General features: G+C 41.6%; 1 protein-coding gene across 1 annotated transcript; it reads left to right on the forward strand.

Annotated features, from left to right (window-relative positions):
- Positions 1-1,655: 1,655 nt before the first annotated feature.
- LOC116669484 (multiple epidermal growth factor-like domains protein 10) lies at positions 1,656-20,365 on the forward strand (the record flags this gene model as incomplete). Its single annotated transcript, XM_032499359.1, has 4 exons — positions 1,656-1,837; positions 15,259-15,394; positions 17,794-17,895; positions 20,265-20,365. Coding segments are annotated over exons 2-4 (322 nt in total), but the record flags the coding sequence as incomplete, so codon positions are not given.
- Positions 20,366-21,652: the final 1,287 nt, after the last annotated feature.

Raw genomic sequence — 21,652 nt, forward strand, 5'->3', positions numbered from 1 at the left:
AAGCTGTCAGATGAATGTAGAGGAGTAACTAAAGTAACTAGTAACTAAAGTAACTAGTAACTAAAGCTGTCAGATGAATGTAGAGGAGTAACTAAAGTAACTAGTAACTAAAGCTGTCAGATGAATGTAGTGGAGTAACTAAAGTAACTAGTAACTAAAGTAACTAGTAACTAAAGCTGTCAGATGAATGTAGTGGAGTAACTAAAGTAACTAGTAACTAAAGCTGTCAGATGAATGTAGTGGAGTAACTAAAGTAACTAGTAACTAAAGCTGTCAGATGAATGTAGTGGAGTAACTAAAGTAACTAGTAACTAAAGTAACTAGTAACTAAAGCTGTCAGATGAATGTAGTGGAGTAACTAAAGTAACTAGTAACTAAAGCTGTCAGATGAATGTAGTAGAGTAACTAAAGTAACTAGTAACTAAAGCTGTCAGATGAATGTAGTGGAGTAACTAAAGTAACTAGTAACTAAAGCTGTCAGATGAATGTAGTGGAGTAACTAAAGTAACTAGTAACTAAAGCTGTCAGATGAATGTAGTAGAGTAACTAAAGTAACTAGGAACTAAAGCTGTCAGATGAATGTAGTGGAGTAACTAAAGTAACTAGTAACTAAAGCTGTCAGATGGATGTAATGGTGTAACTAAAGTTACTAGTAACTAAAGTAACTAGTAACTAAAGCTGTCAGATGAATGTAGTGGAGTAACTAAAGTAACTAGTAACTAAAGTAACTAGTAACTAAAGCTGTCAGATGAATGTAGTGGAGTAACTAAAGTAACTAGTAACTAAAGTAACTAGTAACTAAAGCTGTCAGATGAATGTAGTGGAGTAACTAAAGTAACTAGTAACTAAAGCTGTCAGATGAATGTAGTGGAGTAACTAAAGTAACTAGTAACTAAAGTAACTAGTAACTAAAGCTGTCAGATGAATGTAGTGGAGTAACTAAAGTAACTAGTAACTAAAGCTGTCAGATGAATGTAGTGGAGTAACTAAAGTAACTAGTAACTAAAGCTGTCAGATGAATGTAGTGGAGTAACTAAAGTAACTAGTAACTAAAGCTGTCAGATGGATGTAATGGTGTAACTAAAGTTACTAGTAACTAAAGTAACTAGTAACTAAAGCTGTCAGATGAATGTAGTGGAGTAACTAAAGTAACTAGTAACTAAAGCTGTCAGATGAATGTAGTGGAGTAACTAAAGTAACTAGTAACTAAAGCTGCCAGATGAATGTAATGGTGTAACTAAAGTTACTAGTAACTAAAGTAACTAGTAACTAAAGCTGTCAGATGAATGTAATGGTGTAACTAAAGTTACTAGTAACTAAAGTAACTAGTAACTAAAGCTGTCAGATGAATGTAATGGAGTAAAAAGTAGAATATTTCTCTCTGAAATGTAGCGGAGTAGAAGTAGAAAGTACCTCAACATGTGTACTTAAGCGCAGTACTGGAGTAAATGTACTCAGTTACATTCCCCACCTGTAAATATTTGATCTTGCGTAGTCATATTGTACATGAATTAAAATAGGCGATATGTAATCGAGTAAATGAATGCTCCATGAGATATCACTAACATCTGAGGGAAAGCTGGTGGGCTGCGCCGTGATTGGCGGAGAGGCCGCTGACGTCACGCAGCAGTCCGGGCCAGTGTTCAGAAGAGAAGTAAAGTTTGGACGTGTTGAGACGCGGAGTGGACACAGCGAGACACAGCGCGCTAAATGTCTTCTGGGGTCATTTCTCAGTAACAACAACTGGATATATATCTATATATACATACATATCACCATCTACGACAAAGGAGGGACCCATGAGCCAAGGGGGGGGCATTATTCTCTCTCAAATAAGGTAAACGTTTCTCTTTATAGCTGCTGTGGAACCGTAGACCAGCCCGGGTCCAGTCAGTGTGTAGGCTTCGGATTGGTTCAAAGATATATCATGGTGTTGTATTAAAGGTGATTATGGGCATGAATATATGCCATGATGTTGTATTGATTGGAGGATGGTTTTGTTGAAGATGATGATGGTTTTGTTGAAGCTGAAGATGGTTGTGTTGAAGATGAGGATGGTTGTGTTGAAGATGAGGATGGTTGTGTTGAAGATGAGGATGGTTGTATTGAAGATGAGGATGGTTGTGTTGAAGATGAGGATGGTTGTATTGAAGCTGAGGATGGTTGTATTGAAGATGAGGATGGTTGTATTGAAGATGAGGATGGTTGTATTGAAGATGATGATGGTTGTATTAAAGATGATGATGGTTATATTGAAGGTGAGGATGGTTGTATTGAAGATGAGGATGGTTGTGTTGAAGATGAGGATGGTTGTATTGAAGCTGAGGGTGGTTGTATTGAAGGTGAGGATGGTTGTGTTGAAGATGAGGATGGTTGTATTGAAGATGAGGATGGTTGTATTGAAGATGAGGATGGTTGTGTTGAAGATGAGGATGGTTGTATTGAAGCTGAGGGTGGTTGTATTGAAGGTGAGGATGGTTGTGTTGAAGCTGAAGATGGTTGTATTGAAGATGAGGATGGTTGTGTTGAAGATGAGGATGGTTGTATTGAAGGTGAGGATGGTTGTATTGAAGATGAGGATGGTTGTATTGAAGATGAGGATGGTTGTATTGAAGATGAGGATGGTTGTATTGAAGGTGAGGATGGTTGTGTTGAAGATGAGGATGGTTGTATTGAAGATGAGGATGGTTGTATTGAAGATGAGGATGGTTGTATTGAAGATGAGGATGGTTGTATTGAAGATGAGGATGGTTGTATTGAAGATGAGGATGGTTGTGTTGAAGATGAGGATGGTTGTGTTGAAGATGAGGATGGTTGTATTGAAGATGAGGATGGTTGTATTGAAGGTGAGGATGGTTGTATTGAAGATGAGGATGGTTGTATTGAAGGTGAGGATGGTTGTATTGAAGATGAGGATGGTTGTATTGAAGGTGAGGATGGTTGTATTGAAGATGAGGATGGTTGTGTTGAAGATGAGGATGGTTGTGTTGAAGATGAGGATGGTTGTATTGAAGATGAGGATGGTTGTATTGAAGATGAGGATGGTTGTATTGAAGGTGAGGATGGTTGTATTGAAGATGAGGATGGTTGTATTGAAGATGAGGATGGTTGTATTGAAGATGAGGATGGTTGTATTGAAGGTGAGGATGGTTGTATTGAAGATGAGGATGGTTGTATTGCCGTGTATTGATGAGCAGCCGGATATGGAACACATTTTATGATAATCTTGTTTACATGTATTTACCGTTTTTCAACAAAACCAAAAAGTTGCCAGCAGAAATCCATCGGGACATTACCCTGTTCCAGAGGGTTTTGACAGTGTGATGGTATTACTTTTACTTAAGGGAAGAATAAAGTACTTCAGCCACCACTGTCCAAAAGCAGAACCATGATCTACAGTAAATCCTCCACATGCCAGGAATAACCTTCTGGTTGGAAAACATTGGATTTCTTTTCTTTTTGGATGAAAAATTAAAATATGTCACCTAGAGCTAGATAATATGAATAGGCCTATCCCTTAAAGACCTACTTTAACTGTAAATCTAACTGCACCTCAGGAACGCAAAACCCTCAAATGATAAAACTGGCGGTTATGACCTAGGTCCCAACAACGCCTGAGGATGGGGGAGAAGCTGCTGCCACCAGGTCTCAGGAACAGAAGTTGGTGCAGCAGTCTTATTTTTTCAGTCTTGTTAGTGTCCCGATGGAAGGCATATGGACATCCTTCTGCAATTGACAGTTGTGGCAGATTTGTTTGATAAATCAAATTTATAGTAGCAATACATTATCACCAAGGGGGTAAGCCTCTCCTCTCTAAGCGTAGCTCCCATACATACGGAAATACAGTACACAGACACAGTTTGATGCATCACTCTGCATGGACAGGCTCATGTTGCATGCAGAGACTGGCATTAGCCAACACAATTGCACGCTGCTCGTTGTACAACACATCATAACCCTAGTCATAATATGTGGCTTGCAAGTATACAACTCTTCAAAATGCACCACCTGTTCTTGTTAAAAGTGGTTAGGGGCTCAGCGGATAAAGACTGAACTAATAGTTCCTGAGAGACTTTAATGGGTCTAATAACTGGCACCTGCCAAGATCACACACACACACACACACACACACACACACACACACATACACACACACATACACAGGAGTATTGTGATGAGGCCTCTGGTGAGTCCCACCCCTGACATCCTTTGGACTTAGGAGTAGTTTCCAACAGGGCAGGTCAGCAGTGGCCCACACACACACACTATGGCAGTTTGACTAAACCTAACAAGTGAAAGTGACAAAGATCTCTGTATGATGACCTTAATCAACATCAGAACCAGCTATGGAATAAAGTGATGATTTGGAGATAGAATTTCCATGGATGTACAGTCCCATGCACTGTAAAAAGTTGCACCAACTTAAAATAACGAGTGAGCTAGTTGCATGAATTATTTTGAGTTTAAACAACTCTTTCTGGATTGTGCTGCCAACGTTAACCATAATAGTTGAGGATATGAAATAATTTGTCCCTCCAACTAATTATTAAGTCTTTAATAAGAATTAATATCAACTTGCTATTATAATAGTCAGAACAATGCCAAGTTTCAAGTCCCTTGGACAAAAATATGTTTGTTGTTGACACAACTTGACATAACAGCTGACAGAAAATTAAAAAAACAACTTAGTTCTTTATTTCTTCACTCATTCAACCTTTATTCAAACTCGACAGATCATTGGGGGGCAACCCTCATTTACCAGGACATTCAGTCAATCACAAGGAGAAAGAACACACCCTCATGAGAAAAATAGAAAGACAGGGTGGAAAATCAATTAAATTATGAATTAGGAGAACTAGGATGTAGAAGAAAATCCAGAGATTGAAAGCAGTTACAAGTAGAAGTTTGTTCTCAAATCAAATCAAATCTAAAATGACACAAGTGAGTTGATTCAAAGAAGTGCTGTAATTTGTTCCAGGAGTCAGGCGCACCAACACTAAAAACAGTTTTTCCAAGTTGAGACAGAGCTTGTGGAACATGAAGTAAAAGCCAGTCAGCAGAGGGGGTCTGATAAAGAATGACAAAGAAGTGTGTAAGGTAGTGTGGTATCTTCCATAAAGGGCCTTATAGATCAGAAGAGACCAGGGAGTCTCACGTGTCTCCACCCAGCCCTGCCATATCAAATCCAATGAGTGTACCACAGAGTGATAGACTGGGTCCAGGGATTTAAGAGTGTTAAATCCTCTTTATTTGAACATTGTCTGTTGGAATTGAACTGTTGCCCTGAGTCTGATGACTTGCGATGTTGCTGTGCATGCTGTGGGATGACACACACTGTGTGGTGTTTCCCCAGTGAAAGGGAGCGAGGGAAAGTCCGCTCACACTGCCGGAGATACACAGCTGACTGTGTGAGATGAAAGCCAAAACACAGCATGGCCAGCACCATCACCCAGTACTCAGGCTACATGAGGAGCGTGCAAAACAGCTGTCATCCAGTCAGGGTGGTTGTTTTTCATTGTAACCGTTCCTGTTACGTCCTCAGTGAGACGGTCCCGTTAGGACATCCTGGGCAGAGTAAACACTATGTGGTCAGAGGTGTATACAGTAATCAGTGTAAGCTGTACTTTGTCAGGCTTGCTAAACACCCATTAGAGTCAGCTGTAGCCGACCTCGGCAGCTTCAGCTGTTGTTTAGTCAGGCACAGCTAGTAAGCCCTTATTGGGGGGGGGGGGTCTGCCTTTTTCTTCTCTAGAGCCCCTCAGACAAAGTCGTCAAATGGCACCGTATGCTGAAATTGACATTAAAAAAAATATTCCCATTATGTAAAAAACAATGAGTTGGTTCTTGCCCAGTTTTTTTATTGGACATGACTGGGATGTGTACTGTTTTTAGTGAAGCTTCAGTGTATGCCTGTAACAATTATTCAATTATTGTCTAATCGTAGTTTCTTTGTTTTGTTGCATAATCACCTTCTCTTTGTTTAACCGGAGTTAATTGGTAACCTTAGTTAAAGTCCTAAGGCATATGATTGTTGATGGTAATTGTCAGTTTTATTTTCATTTAAATGTCCCATGACATGGTACTCTTCGGATGATTTTATATAGACCTTAGTGGTCCCCTAATTCTGTATCTGAAATCTGTTTTTTCTCTGGGTGGGCAAAGCAGAGCAGGGGAGGTAACTTGCCCCCTATGACCTCATAAGGAGAAGATTCCAGATGGGCCCATCTGAGCTTTCATTTTCTCAAAGGCAGAGCAGGATACCCAGGGCTCGGTTTACACCTATCACCATTTGTAGCCACTGGGGGGTCATAGGCAGGCTGGGGGAACTCATATTAATGTTAAATAAACTCTTAAAGTGAAATGTTCATGCCATGGGACCTTTTCAGAAACAAATACAATGTCTTATGATAATAAAGATGCGTAGTTTACTTCATAGGCTGTGTACTTACATCATCTGGGTCAACAGTGATTGAACCAAAAGATGTATTCTGGGAATCACATAGAACTGTAATACATAAATTAATATTTTTAAGTTTGACTGAAAGAGATGATTATAATGTCAATCGCATTATTTTCGGAGACAATTGTACACTAAAATTTGAAATTGTTACAGCTCTACGTCAGTGTGTTGAGCTTTTGCATAACACTAGCAAAGTGATGCTGTTGATCTACAAGGATGTAGATAACTCTAACATCTTTGGATTTCCTAGGATTTATTGCTTCATTTCAGTTTTTGGAGCGATTGCCAAAGCAATTCAGTATATAAATTTCCCTTTTTCAACTGTTTCCCCGGATTGTGGGAAAAATGTGCGCACCAACCGTCCTCACTCTCAGTTTGAATGTGCTTCCAGATTAAACCTGTAAAAATAATGCACATTGTATCAGTGACGTCACCCATTGGTTTGGGGACTGCTGTTATGAAGCCGGGTGTTTGGCGACTGGCCATCGCCATCCTGTTTTTGGAGCCGTGACCATCTTCATCATATAAGTGGCTAATTAGCCAGCGTTGTCAGTGGTTTCAATAGCATGGCTCTAAGGTAGGGTGACCAGACGTCCCCGGTTTCCGATTTTGGCTACCTGTCCCCGGCTGGATCTGTCCCCGGAAATGTCCCCGGTTTTCACTGTGACTGAAAGACCCGAAATTGGAATGAAAGAAACAAATTTGAAAGAATGAAAGAAAACGTAGCCGATAATCGCACACCCAACACACGCAGACTCCAGACCGCCAGAGCCAGCGGTGCTCAGAGATGTTCTAGAAGCCGTGTGTTACGATGCTAAAATCACTGATTATTTACATGGAGTCTGGTGCGTTTAGCAAACACAATTTCGCGGACTTTTATGTTTTAAAAAGGATCTTAATCTTTAACAGAAAGGTCGACCTCCTTAGAAATCCTTCCCATAATGTTGTCAGACACTTAGAATATTAATCTGAGTCTGTCAGCAGCTAAACCAGCACTTTTATGAACGTAAATACAAGCTGGACAATTATCCTATTAACTTACATTGCAGAGATCTCGTTTAATATGCATCACTGTCAAAGGAAAATATGTCCTCAGTAGTTTTTGTTGTATCTGATTTTCAATGAGCTGTTGCAGAAACAAGCCTTGAGCAGTAAAGCAAAAGCTGTCAGTAGTTCAGTAAACATTACAACATTATGAAATATTGAGACTTCTATCTTGAAATATTAAGACTTTCTCTCTTGAAATATTAGGACTATTAGGACTTTCTATCTTGAAATATTAGGACTTTTAATCTTGAAGTATAAGGATGGATTTTTTATCTTGAAATATAAGGACTTTCTATCTTGAGGTATAGTGGAGTGGAGTAGGAAGTAGCAGCAGGGGTGGGTCTAGGATCATACCTGGGGGGGGGGCTCATCCCCTAATAAGAACAGCTCTAGGTCTAGTGTCCCCGTTTTAAGTTTTACAAAAGTAAAAACATTACTTGTTTTGGAGGTAAATACGCTTCGGAGCTGAAAATGTCCCCGGATTTTGTCTGAGAAATCTGGTCATCTTACTCTAAGGTAAAATTAAAGAGGAAAACTTGCAGAGTTTTGCCGGCTGGTAAACGAGAACCTCCGGGCACCGGTGCCGTTTATGCACACAGAGCTGGTTGAAAACTGGCAAACAAACCGTAGCGCTAACTAGCTAGCTTTGGTTGGCCTTTTAAGACATTTTAAGGCAACCAAAATGTTCCAATAAACTTTGATGGAGTGAAAACACACAGCGTGAGAGGGTCCGCAGTGTTAGCATGGGTGGCATTGCTAAACCTCTGTCCTGATTGACAGTTCCTAAAGCACCCCCTCCTGATTTCCACTCGGTCCCAAATGGGACCATCATTTACTAAATGAACATTGTGCTGTACTGAAGACTTAAAGCTAGCAGTCCATAAACATGTCGCCTGGTTTGAACATACTATGCTCTAAACATGGTTGTAATTAGTAGTGATAGTACAGTTGGGACCCATATAAAGGAGCTGAGTCTTGAATATTTTAAAATGATCATGATATCATCAGTATGTACCCATTGTGTTTGTGTCAGCCTGGAATATTCAGACCTGTTGCTGCCAACTAATCCATACCATCAGACCCTTGTGTTGTGCCAAATATGGAATAAGAAATTTGATCCATTGTTAATCCCAACTGCTGGAATTATTTCAATTTCACTTTCATGTTAATATGTTCAGAACTCAAAACACACGGTCATGCAGGTACACACATTTTTAAAACATATTATGGAAATACTGGTAGCCATATCAGCCTTGTACTATAAAACACTGTGCTATAAAAACACAACACTAAGACAGGACTTCACAACATTAATTAAGATCACACAAATCTGTACGCCTTGTTTAGATGTTTCTAGAGAAATCCGGGCCCCAAAAACTGCATGTGTCTGCTAATAAATATTGGTCCATGGCTTGAGTGCAGCCTTTGTCTGGCTCTGGAGGGACTTCAGACAGCAGGTCTTAGTTCCTTGCAGTCTTTTGTGAGTGGACAGAGAGGCGTCATTACTGTGCTGCCTGGAACAGTGTATCAAAGTTGCGGCCTAATCCGCCCCATTAGGAGATGTGTGTCTGGAGCCCTTTCACACACACAGCGTGGCCCTTGTTTGTGCAGCAGTGCAGTTGTCTCTGGGTGGGGAGGGTTTCAGCGTTGGTGGCTGCAGCTGTGCCCTCTCTTCGCTCAGTGAAACCAGAGAGGACTGGCCCTGCTGGCCCATAAACGGGCTGCACAGACACACTGTCAGCAGCCATACAGCCACTGGAGACATCTTGAGGTCTTCCTCCATCAACCAGCCAGAGGACAGAGGGCTAACTTTGGGCTAACCTCTAGAAGTCGCTCACTAGCACAAAGAGATCATCAAACAGCTGGAAAAAGAAAGCGTATCATGCACCGAAGTCAGCAGCTGTTTCTGTACCAGTACGGAAGAAGACCAGACATATTTAATGTGGACACCCCGACAAATCCTAAAGATCCCTCTGGAGATTCAAATGATACTTTGGATTAGATTTTAGCACCTTTTTTTAGTACACAAGTCGTTTAACCATGCACATAAAGTTGTAAAAAATAAAATAAACTGTCTTGCAGAAATTTCTCTCAGTGTCAAAAAGGAATTTCTCCTTCGGGAGACTAATAAAGATCTAGTCTGGATGTCAGCCGAATTTAGCCCCGCCCACAACATTTCAGGTCGGGGAGTTCAAATTCTGACTAGAATCTGAGTATGACCCTGTCAGGCTATGATAAAGACACTTTGACTTTGATATGGAGTTTGGTTCTTTTAATATTTAAACACACATAGTTAAAGGCCATGCCAGCATTTTGTTTCAGCCAATGAATTCATATTGAACTTTCCGAGTGGATTTCTATTTGTCTAGTCTGTCTTAAAACGAGAATACTCTCATGTACATTGAAATAACCATTGGTGGCTTGAAATCATTCCTCTTGTCCTTGAATCAGGAAAAGAACTACAGCTGCAATGGCCACTTGACTAGGACGGAATCAATTCATAGTGTAATAATGTGACTCTACATAAGATTTACAACACACTCCTAAAAGTGGGTTACTTAGCAAAGGGTAATTTCATTATTTTCCAACATGGACCATATTTCCCCATGCATTGGTGTCTATGTCACTAATGTGAACAAGAATCTTTGAAATTGGTCCAAAACTGAACGAGAACAAGATGAAGAAACAAGCTGTAATGTTACCCTACAGGACAGATGTTCATCATCAGGTAGAAACAAGCTGTAATGTTACCCTACAGGACAGGTGTTCATCATCAGGAGAAACAAGCTGTAATGTTACCCTACAGGACAGATGTTCATCATCAGGTAGAAACAAGCTGTAATGTTACCCTACAGGACAGATGTTCATCATCAGGGAGAAACAAGCTGTAATGTTACCCTACAGGACAGATGTTCAGCATCAGGTAGAAACAAGCTGTAATGTTACCCTACAGGACAGATGTTCATCATCAGGTAGAAACAAGCTGTAATGTTACCCTACAGGACAGATGTTCATCATCAGGGAGAAACAAGCTGTAATGTTACCCTACAGGACAGATGTTCATCATCAGATAGAAACAAGCTGTAATGTAACCCTACAGGACAGATGTTCATCATCAGGTAGAAACAAGCTGTAATGTTACCCTACAGGACAGATGTTCATCATCAGGGAGAAACAAGCTGTAATGTAACCCTACAGGACAGATGTTCAGCATCAGGTAGAAACAAGCTGTAATGTTAACCTACAGGACAGATGTTCAGCATCAGGTAGAAACAAGCTGTAATGTTACCCTACAGGACAGATGTTCATCAGGGAGAAACAAGCTGTAATGTTACCCTACAGGACAGATGTTCATCATCTGGTAGAAACAAGCTGTAATGTTACCCTACAGGACAGATGTTCAGCATCAGGTAGAAACAAGCTGTAATGTTACCCTACAGGACAGATGTTCATCATCAGGTAGAAACAAGCTGTAATGTTACCCTACAGGACAGATGTTCATCATCAGGAGAAACAAGCTGTAATGTTACCCTACAGGACAGATGTTCATCATCAGATAGAAACAGCTGTAATGTAACCCTACAGGACAGATGTTCATCATCAGGTAGAAACAAGCTGTAATGTTACCCTACAGGACAGATGTTCATCATCCGGGAGAAACAAGCTGTAATGTAACCCTACAGGACAGATGTTCAGCATCAGGTAGAAACAAGCTGTAATGTTAACCTACAGGACAGATGTTCAGCATCAGGTAGAAACAGCTGTAATGTTACCCTACAGGACAGATGTTCATCAGGGAGAAACAAGCTGTAATGTTACCCTACAGGACAGATGTTCATCATCTGGTAGAAACAAGCTGTAATGTTACCCTACAGGACAGATGTTCATCATCAGGTAGAAACAAGCTGTATGTTACCCTACAGGACAGATGTTTATCATCAGGTAGAAACAAGCTGTAATGTTACCCTACAGGACAGATGTTCAGCATCAGGTAGAAACAAGCTGTAATGTTACCCTACAGGACAGATGTTCATCATCAGGTAGAAACAAGCTGTAATGTTACCCTACAGGACAGATGTTCATCATCAGGTAGAAACAAGCTGTAATGTTACCTACAGGACAGATGTTCGCATCAGGTAGAAACAAGCTGTAATGTAACCCTACAGGACAGATGTTCAGTATCAGGTAGAAACAAGCTTTAATGTTACCCTACAGGACAGATGTTCATCATCAGGTAGAAACAAGCTGTAATGTTACCCTACAGGACAGATGTTCAGCATCAGGGAGAAACAAGCTGTAATGTTACCCTACAGGACAGATGTTCAGCATCAGGGAGAAACAAGCTGTAATGTAACCCTACAGGACAGATGTTCATCATCAGATAGAAACAAGCTGTAATGTTACCTACAGGACAGATGTTCACATCAGGTAGAAACAAGCTGTATTTACCCTACAGGACGATGTTCATCATCAGGTAGAAACAAGCTGTAATGTTACCCTACAGGACAGATGTCATCATCAGGTAGAAACAAGCTGTAATGTTACCCTACAGGACAGATGTTCATCAGGTATAAACAAGCTGTAATGTTACCCTACAGGACAGATGTTCAGCATCAGTTAGAAACAAGCTGTAATGTTACCCTACAGGACAGATGTTCAGCATCAGTTAGAAACAAGCTGTAATGTTACCCTACAGGACAGATGTTCATCATCAGGTAGAAACAAGCTGTAATGTTACCCTACAGGAGATGTTCAGCATCAGGTAGAAACAAGCTGTAATGTTACCCTACAGGACAGATGTTCATCATCAGGGAGAAACAAGCTGTAATGTTACCCTACAGGACAGATGTCATCATCAGGGAGAAACAAGCTGTAATGTTACCCTACAGCAGATGTTCAGCATCAGATAGAAACAAGCTGTAATGTAACCCTACAGGACAGATGTTCATCATCAGGTAGAAACAAGCTGTAATGTTACCCTACAGGACAGATGTTCAGCATCAGGGAGAACAAGCTGTAATGTTACCCTACAGGACAGATGTTCATCATCAGGTAGAAACAAGCTGTAATGTACCCTACAGGACAGATGTTCAGCATCAGGTAGAAACAAGCTGTAATGTAACCTACAGGACAGATGTACAGCATCAGGTAGAAACAAGCTGTAATGTTACCCTACAGGACAGATGTTCATCATCAGGTAGAAACAAGCTGTAATGTTACCCTACAGGACAGATGTTCATCATCAGGAGAAACAAGCTGTAATGTAACCCTACAGGACAGATGTTCATCATCAGGGAGAAACAAGCTGTAATGTTACCCTACAGGACAGATGTTCAGCATCAGGTAGAAACAAGCTGTAATGTTACCCTACAGGACAGATGTTCATCATCAGGGAGAAACAAGCTGTAATGTTACCCTACAGGACAGATGTTCATCCTCAGGGAGAAACAAGCTGTAATGTTACCCTACAGGACAGATGTTCAGCATCAGGGAGAAACAAGCTGTAATGTTACCCTACAGGACAGATGTTCATCATCAGGGAGAAACAAGCTGTAATGTTACCCTACAGGACAGATGTTCATCATCAGGGAGAAACAAGCTGTAATGTTACCCTACAGGACAGATGTTCATCATCAGGGAGAAACAAGCTGTAATGTAACCCTACAGGACAGATGTTCATCATCAGGGAGAAACAAGCTGTAATGTTACCCTACAGGACAGATGTTCAGCATCAGGTAGAAACAAGCTGTAATGTTACCCTACAGGACAGATGTTCATCATCAGGGAGAAACAAGCTGTAATGTTACCCTACAGGACAGATGTTCAGCATCAGGTAGAAACAAGCTGTAATGTTACCCTACAGGACAGATGTTCATCATCAGGGAGAAACAAGCTGTAATGTTACCCTACAGGACAGATGTTCATCATCAGTAGAAACAAGCTGTGATGTTACCCTACAGGACAGATGTTCATCATCAGGGAGAACAAGCTGTAATGTTACCTACAGGACAGATGTTCATCATCAGTAGAAACAAGCTGTAATGTAACCCTACAGGACAGATGTTCAGTATCAGGAGAAACAAGCTGTAATGTTACCCTACAGGACAGATGTTCATCATCAGGTAGAAACAAGCTGTAATGTTACCCTACAGGACAGCTGTTCATCATCAGGTAGAAACAAGCTGTAATGTTACCCTACAGGACAGATGTTCATCATCAGGGAGAAACAAGCTGTAATGTTACCCTACAGGACAGATGTTCATCATCAGGTAGAAACAAGCTGTAATGTTACCCTACAGGACACCTTGTCGGGCATTAACTCTAACCCATGACTGTTATGACTGTTACATAGTCGTGGTACAGAGACATCATTATCGTATTACTGCTTCCAGCGCTTTTCCTCTGATAGTGAATCAAAATGTCGCCTGTAAAAGAAGGTCAAGGTGTGTGGCATAGCTGGTCAAACTAAAGACAATCCTTTATCTCCAACGCTCAAAGAATCCAGGTGTTATCAATGGTATTCCTCTGGTGCACGTGGGGCGGTTCTGGCCTCTCTGTCGTCCGTTAATTCCTCATAATGGACACCTTTACTTTAACCCTTACTTGGTGTACAGTACATTTAGTATCCTTATTCCCCGCTCCACTCCTGTGCTGAGCTGGGTGTTTCTTTGGGCTGTAACAAGGTCAGAGCCTAGTTGCCCAATATCGACACTACATATGTAACAATCCATTCCATGTGACTGACTGAGATGTTATATTGGAGTGTGTGAGTGTGTTGGGGGGGACAAGCTTGTGGCCTTTCTAAACTCCTGCCTACGGCCCTGATACAAACCAAACCCATAGCTGAACATCCACACCGCCACTGAAATATGTCGGGATGCCCCGCCACGACTAAAAATGAGAGATTCCTAGTTGTTAGTGAAACCCACAGGAAAAACCAGCACATCTTATTTGCTGCCTAGAAATAGACAACCAGTAAACACAGCTTATATTACAACTCTAAGCTTCGAATTCTTCAGGCCCACACCATGCATGGGCTGCTCTATCTGGGTCAATTCCATTTCATGGCGAGGTGCAGCTATATAAAAAACCTTTATTTTATTATAGTTTTTATATTATAATTTCAAAAAGGATTCTTGTGAATTCAGTGTTGGCAGTATGATTCTTGTTTTTGGTTCCTAAAGCAAGGTAACTCTGATTTCTTATCAGACTGTAGAAGCTTTGGTCCTTGAGTCTCAGATAGCTCTTCCTTGTCATTAGAAGAAGCCTTGGAATACCTAAATAACAGCGGCTCACTGTGCAGCCACCAATTGCTCACTGCATTTCTGTCATTGAGGTAAACAGAATACCACAGCTGTGTAAAAGAGAACGGAGTACCTTCAAGTTTGTGGTTCCTCAACTGCCAGTAAAGACAGAACTGTGCTGACTATTGATTCTATGATGCAGATTAGTTTTAATCAAACGTTTATGTTTATGTAGACTGAAGGCCCCACTTTGGAAATGGAAGGTTCCCATTGAAATGTGTTTAGTTTTAAAAATATGCTGCAAAAACCTGCAGGTCTCCTGGAATGGTCATTGGGATCAGACTGACAAACTAAAGACTTCAATGATGACACATTTCATACTCTTCCTTTTTTAACTGATATTTTTATTAAGTTGCTGTTATGTCTTTTGAACATTTTGTAAAAACTGAATGCTACGTAATAACATACGGTAACGTGTGTCCTTTCCTCCTCCCTCCCTGTCTGAAGGTGCAGCTCTGCCTGAGATGGCCACGTCGCTGTGCTGCCACAGGACGCTCCTATTGGCCGTGGCCTTCTGTTTCCTGCCTTGCATCACTTCCTCCCTCAACCTGGAGGATCCCAATGTCTGCAGCCACTGGGAGAGGTCAGTCCCAATGCTGCAGTCATGTCTTTAAAATCCATTTACCCAGGCAACATGACGTCATCTAGGAAGGCGCTGCGTTGACCAATCAGTTTTAGCAAGTGAACATTCCTGGTTGATTACTTTGTAACTTGAATGCCATGTTCTGACCCCACTCAAGACAATGCTTGTAAAAATTTGCGCCCAATCTATTTGTACTGAGCCTCGGGGCGTTCTGTCAGACCCTTTAACTCTGTAGACTACTTGCTATATTGGGAGAATCCCAAATATCCAAGAAAAGTAACCCAAACTTTGAAATCTGAGGGTTGGGCAAGCGAAACGCTCTGCATCTGAGACGCTCCAGGTGACGCATGGTGGACGGCGGAACAAAACCACGATGCAGCTGGAACGTGGCCCATCCGCTACTGATGGAATTCCAGCGTTACTGTTTACCTCGGGATTGTCAAGGCAAAACATAGTTTTTGGCTTTCCCACTTCGTTAACAGCCGTGCATGTCTATTTCAGCTGCCCAGTGTGTAGATGGTAGCTAGATGGCACAAACAGTTGGCCTCATCACTGCTGACAGACACATGTGGCGCGGGGGTCAGGGGGGTCCTCCCCCAGCAAATGTTGAGCATTAAACCCTTCATTTCCTGCAGTCTGGTTTTGACTGTAGCCCCGAAGGTCATTTTGAAATGTTGGCAACACAAAGTTTAGCTGTGCAATAATATTGCCTAAGTCATCTAGTCTCTGGTTCCGGCTCAAACACACAGAGCTCTGAGCGGACGCGTCCGTCTCTTTGTGTCCCCCCTCTCTGGAGAAATAGAGCTGCGGGGATGCTACGGCAGATGTGTCGCTCGGAGCTCCATGTATTTGTTTGCTTTTCCATCTCCTATGTAGAGCAGCAGAGATTGAATTCCACTTATACTTCATTCAAATTATGTGACAAATAAAAAAACTTTCTTCTTCTACATAAAGCTTTTGCGATTTCCGAATTAAAGGAAAGCTTGGGAATCCGTTGAGTGAGCTGTGAAGAAGAAAGGTGGAGGCAGATTTCCCAGCTATATTGCCTTTCAGTGACTAATGTGAGGAAACAGCTGCAGTAGCACTCAGAGCCTCTCTCTGTGCTGTGGTCGAACCAAGACTCAAAGGAAGAGACACAGTTTATCACGCTAATGATAATAAGGAGTCTTAAGAAAGTCTCAGTCTACTAACATCTTTAGATTTTCTAAATAACAGGGATTTAATTCAGAATCTGAAGTCAGTCATTAGGAGACAGCAGTACAGACTATGGTCACTCTTTAGTGTCAGACATGTTTGACTTAGGGCTGCTGAAACAATTAGTCGAGCCACAGAAATTAATCTGCAACAATTTTTCAAAGAGTGTTTCTCATTTATCAATAATCTCAGTTCCTTTGAAATGAGGATTCACTGCCTTACTGTGTTTATTTAAACTGTAAACTTTAAATATCAAGCAGATCTTTGGCCAAACTAAATAAACTATGTGAGACTTTCCATAAACTAACTAATTCTATAATAAATACAAGGAACTAACGATAATCAACAATCCATAATGAAAATCATCCTTAACTGTAGCCATACAGCAAGTATAGAAAAAAATATATGCATGCCCCTGCAGAGCTGTGGTAGGAGCAGTTCACGAGGCAGTCATAAGGTAGCTTTATCAACCCACCCCCCCCCCCCCGTCTCTTGATTGCTGTGAGACACAATCTTATCCAACACTCAGTGATGGAGGGCCACACAGAGTACAGAGCATGGTGGAGAAAGGGGGGCTGCTGATAATCCTGCCCTGGCGCACACACACACACACACACACACACACACACAACACACACACACACACATCCTCCACTGCTAGGATTTTGTTTAAAATTAATATCTTTGCTACTGCAGTGTTTTCAAGCCCCTAACACGGAAACTTCTGGAATCCCTCCAAAACCCGTGAGATACGGACGTATGGCCAGTGGCTGTCCGCATTAGCTGATGCAAAATGCGTCCAACAGCGTGTGTTTAGAACGCAGCAGGGAGAGCGGCAGCTACACGCCGTTTGAAGATGATGTAGCACTACTTGGCCTTTTGCATTACATGGTACCTGCTCGGCTCGGCTCGCCTCGGCCCGGCTCGGCTCAACTCGGCCTGGGTCGACTTGACTCGGCTCGGCTCCCCCGCGGTGCCCCGTCCTCTTTTCCATTGCAGACTAGTACTAGACTAGACGCCTCATGCGTGAGGGAGCCTTGCTGGTCGTCAAAGCAGGAAACTGCTGTGATCTAATGCAACACACACGCGTACCCACCTACCGACACACACACACACACACACACACACATACAAAACACACACACACACACACACACACACACACACACCACCACACTGATATCTGTCTCTTCCTGTGCTTGCAGTTATTTGGTGACAGTGCAGGAGTCCTACGCTCATCCCTTTGATCAGATTTATTACACCAGCTGCACCGACATCCTCAACTGGTTCAAGTGCACCAGACACAGGTAAGACAGTGTGTGTGTGTGTGTGTGTGTGTGTGTGTGTGTGTGTGTGTGTGTGTGGAGAGAGCGGTCCTTAATTACAGGACCACTCTATTGTTTTTGCATGCTACTGCCTATGTACTGTACAGTATACAGTGTATTTAACTTCATCTGCCAACCATTTTCCAAATTCCCAACCATAGTGCAGGGCTGTAGTACTCGTCTCCGAGTCTGGACTCTAGACTTTATTCTATTGTGTCGGACTCGTCTTGGACTCATTTGAATCTGGACTAGACTTGTCTCTGACTTGGCCATTGGACTCTGTAAATATTCTCTTGGTCTCTACCGAGTCCAGCACTATACACTTTTGTTCTAAAGTAACTTCCTCCTTCAAAACCAAAATATAAAATAAATAATATAGCCTAATTTCAACCTACAGTGTTGTTACTTTTTGATCATTACAGTAATGATCAAAAAGTAACAAAAGGATCATCTTGAAATGTCTCTCACATCACATAAACTATGAACACATAAGTAAGTGGATTTTTTTTTCTGTCTCCTGGTCTGGACTTGGTCTCGACTAGTCCTGGTCTTAGACTTGTTTTGGACTAGACCAAGGTGGACTTGACTACAGCCCTGCCCTGCTCCCAGACTCAAACAATCCTCAAAGAGATCTTGTTTTCTTTTATTCTTGTCAAACAGTTGTTAATGTGGCATGGCAATGCTGTATAAAAAAATCTATATGCGTCAGCAACAACATGACCACACAATCAGAAGAGTCAAAAATGAAAGCAGACTGTTTTTTGTAAACTTAGACATTGCGTCTTCTTACTTAATATGATATTGATGAAAATATGAAATGTTCCTGCAGCGCTTTCCAATGTTGCTGTTTAACTCTGTGGTGTTGTAGTTCTTTCTCCCGCTAATCCAAATATAATTTGCTGTATTGCAACTACAACTGAGACCAGCATGCTGCAGCTGATCTACACACCAGTCCTATAAGGCCAGTGTCTCCAGACTTTGACATGTGACTTTGTTTTTTTGAAGTAGGTCTTCAATCTCATTCATTAAAAGGTCTTTTAAGGTTCTAAATTTGACTTGGAGAAACCTGAAGAAACCACCCTGTATACAGCAGGGCCACAAGCTTATTCTGTTTGATTTTCAAGGTCTAGACCACTCTATAATGTACAGATAGAGCAGATCTAGACCACTCTATAATTTACAGATAGAGCAGATCTAGACCACTCTATAATTTAAAGATAGAGTAGGTCTAGACCTCTCTATAATTTACGATAGAGCATGTCTAGACCACTCTATAATTTACAGATAGAGCAGATCTAGACCACTCTATAATTACAGATAGAGTAGGTCTAGACCACATTCTATAATTTACAGATAGAGCAGGTCTAGACACTCTATAATTTACAGATAGAGCCAGGTCTACCCACTCTATAATTTACAGATAGAGCAGGTCTAGACCACTCTATATTTACAGATAGAGCAGATCTAGACCACTCTATAATTTACAGATAGAGCAGGTCTAGACCACTCTATAATCTACAGATAGAGCCGTCTAGACCACTCTATAATTTACAGATAGAGCAGGTCTAGACCGCTCTATAATGTACAGATAGAGCAGGTCTAGACCACTCTATAATCTACAGATAGAGTATTTATAATATAATATCTATAATTTACAAGGACCCAACAATTGTAGTAATTCCTCCAAGAGCAAGCAAGAAAAATTGCTATTAACTTCCTGTCTCCAGTGTCCAACCAAGGCTTGATGTTAGCAGCAGCTCATTCCCCCTCATCCTCCTAACATTTATTAATAGCTAGATATGTTTGTCTTTAATGCATTTACTCTGTTTGAATTGAACACAGACTGGTTCTGGCCTCAGGGTCTTCATCAGGACTGAGTTTATGATCACTTGCTCAATGTATAGACTCTCCACGCCACATTGATATCACATGATAAAGTGATAAAGTGAGCACGGAGTCATCACCAGGATGACCGAGAGGTGTAGGCGTGTAGGCGTTGGGACTTAAGGGCTGCAGCCCTCGTGGTCAGAGTTCAGTTATGGCTGGCTGTGTCTCCACAAGGTCAAAATAGTCCTTGACAAATCATCCATGATGTCATTTTTTGTGGACTGCATTTTTTAAGCCTTTTGTTTTGAACATTGGTGTTGCCATCTTATTTTGTGTGTCTGTGTGTGTGTGTGTATGTGCATGTGTGCGTGTGTGCTGGCCATAGCACTTTAAGTAGTCGTTAAAACTAGAATAGCGCAATAGAAAAGCAGTCCATTTAGACAATAAAACAACATCTTTCTAGTGGCATTTCCTTCACTGAGTGTCCGATCCTGTATGTGACCTCACTTCCTGTCTGTGTGCAGGGTGAGCTATCGGACAGCCTATCGCAGAGGAGAGAAGACCATGTACCGGAGAAAGTCCCAGTGCTGCCCAGGCTTCTACGAGAATGGAGAGATCTGTTCTGGTGAGTATCACGCGCACACACACACACACACACACACACACACACACAACACACACACACACACTTGATGGCTTTGAGCCAGCTGGATATATAACTGTAAACCAGTATTATATGTATTATGTTCTGCATAGATGGCTGGGCGCCGTCATTAAGGTTTTTAAAACCAACATTATGAAAAAATTTCTGTTTGTTATCATGGCAAACACAAGGTGCGCTTGTGTACCAATATATTTGGTGTAGAAGCATTAGTGTCAGGGCTGACCGGCTCTGGGTTGATAAGGTAAAAGGGAGCATCAGAACACTGGGGGGGTAACTTGAGCTTGGTAAAGGACTCTTAGATCAGGAAGATCAGAGAGCCCAGGAATCTGGGTTTAATAGGTAAAAAGGTAAGGTACAGGGCACAGGGTGAGCTCAGCACTCAAGAAATGGGAACCAATGGCTGTGGCCAATCAGAAAAACAGAAGCTTTGTCTTCTACATGTGCTTCCCCCCACCCCCCCCCCCCCCCCCTAAACAGGTGTGAAGCCACAGTGGCAAAAACAACAACTGTTGTCCCCAGCGACAGTGAGAGAACTCATTCTGTTAACAGGCAGGCTGCTGTTCCGATGCTGGGAGTAGCCATAATATCTGTGTGCTGTGGTGGAGACCACAGTTCGATTCAGCAGAAGCCGTGATAATGCACCCCGGGACATCAGAGGGGGAATTTATTCTGGAGTGAAAGGCTCTCTTCTATAAACTATCACATGTTGCTCCTCAACAAAACACTGCAGGAAAGAGGATTCGTCAGTTCCTCCAGGCAACATGGCATTACTAGATGGGATTAAGATAGGAAAGAAATTCAGATTGCTTATAGGCTCAATTTAGTACATGTTTTGGATAGAGTCAGTGTGCTTGCTATAATTAGAAATAGAAAAAAAATACTTTGAAGCCTCAATGAAAATGTGATGGTTTGGGAGAGATTTAGCACACAAAGCTACAAATGTCTGCAGATGACAGAGAGAGCTTCTTCTTCTTCCTATTCCTCGTTAGGGTTAAAAAAACAAAAATGTCAAACTTGTCAATCAGGAGCAACTTCTTTTAGCATTACAATATTTATTTGCATGTACACAATAAAAATGATAACGGCCTGTTGTTGACCTTATCAAATTCCCTCCGTGAAGTCATAATATTTTAAAGGGGGCTGAGAAACTGTGAATGTGTAGGCAGATGTTGGATAGAATGCAGCATTTAGCAGCTCGAGACAGATATTTCCTTAGGAGCCTGGTGGAGACCAAAACAGAACTTAATG

The sequence above is a fragment of the Etheostoma spectabile genome, chromosome 19, assembly GCF_008692095.1.
Source record: "Etheostoma spectabile isolate EspeVRDwgs_2016 chromosome 19, UIUC_Espe_1.0, whole genome shotgun sequence".
NCBI classification, from domain to species: domain Eukaryota; kingdom Metazoa; phylum Chordata; class Actinopteri; order Perciformes; family Percidae; genus Etheostoma; species Etheostoma spectabile.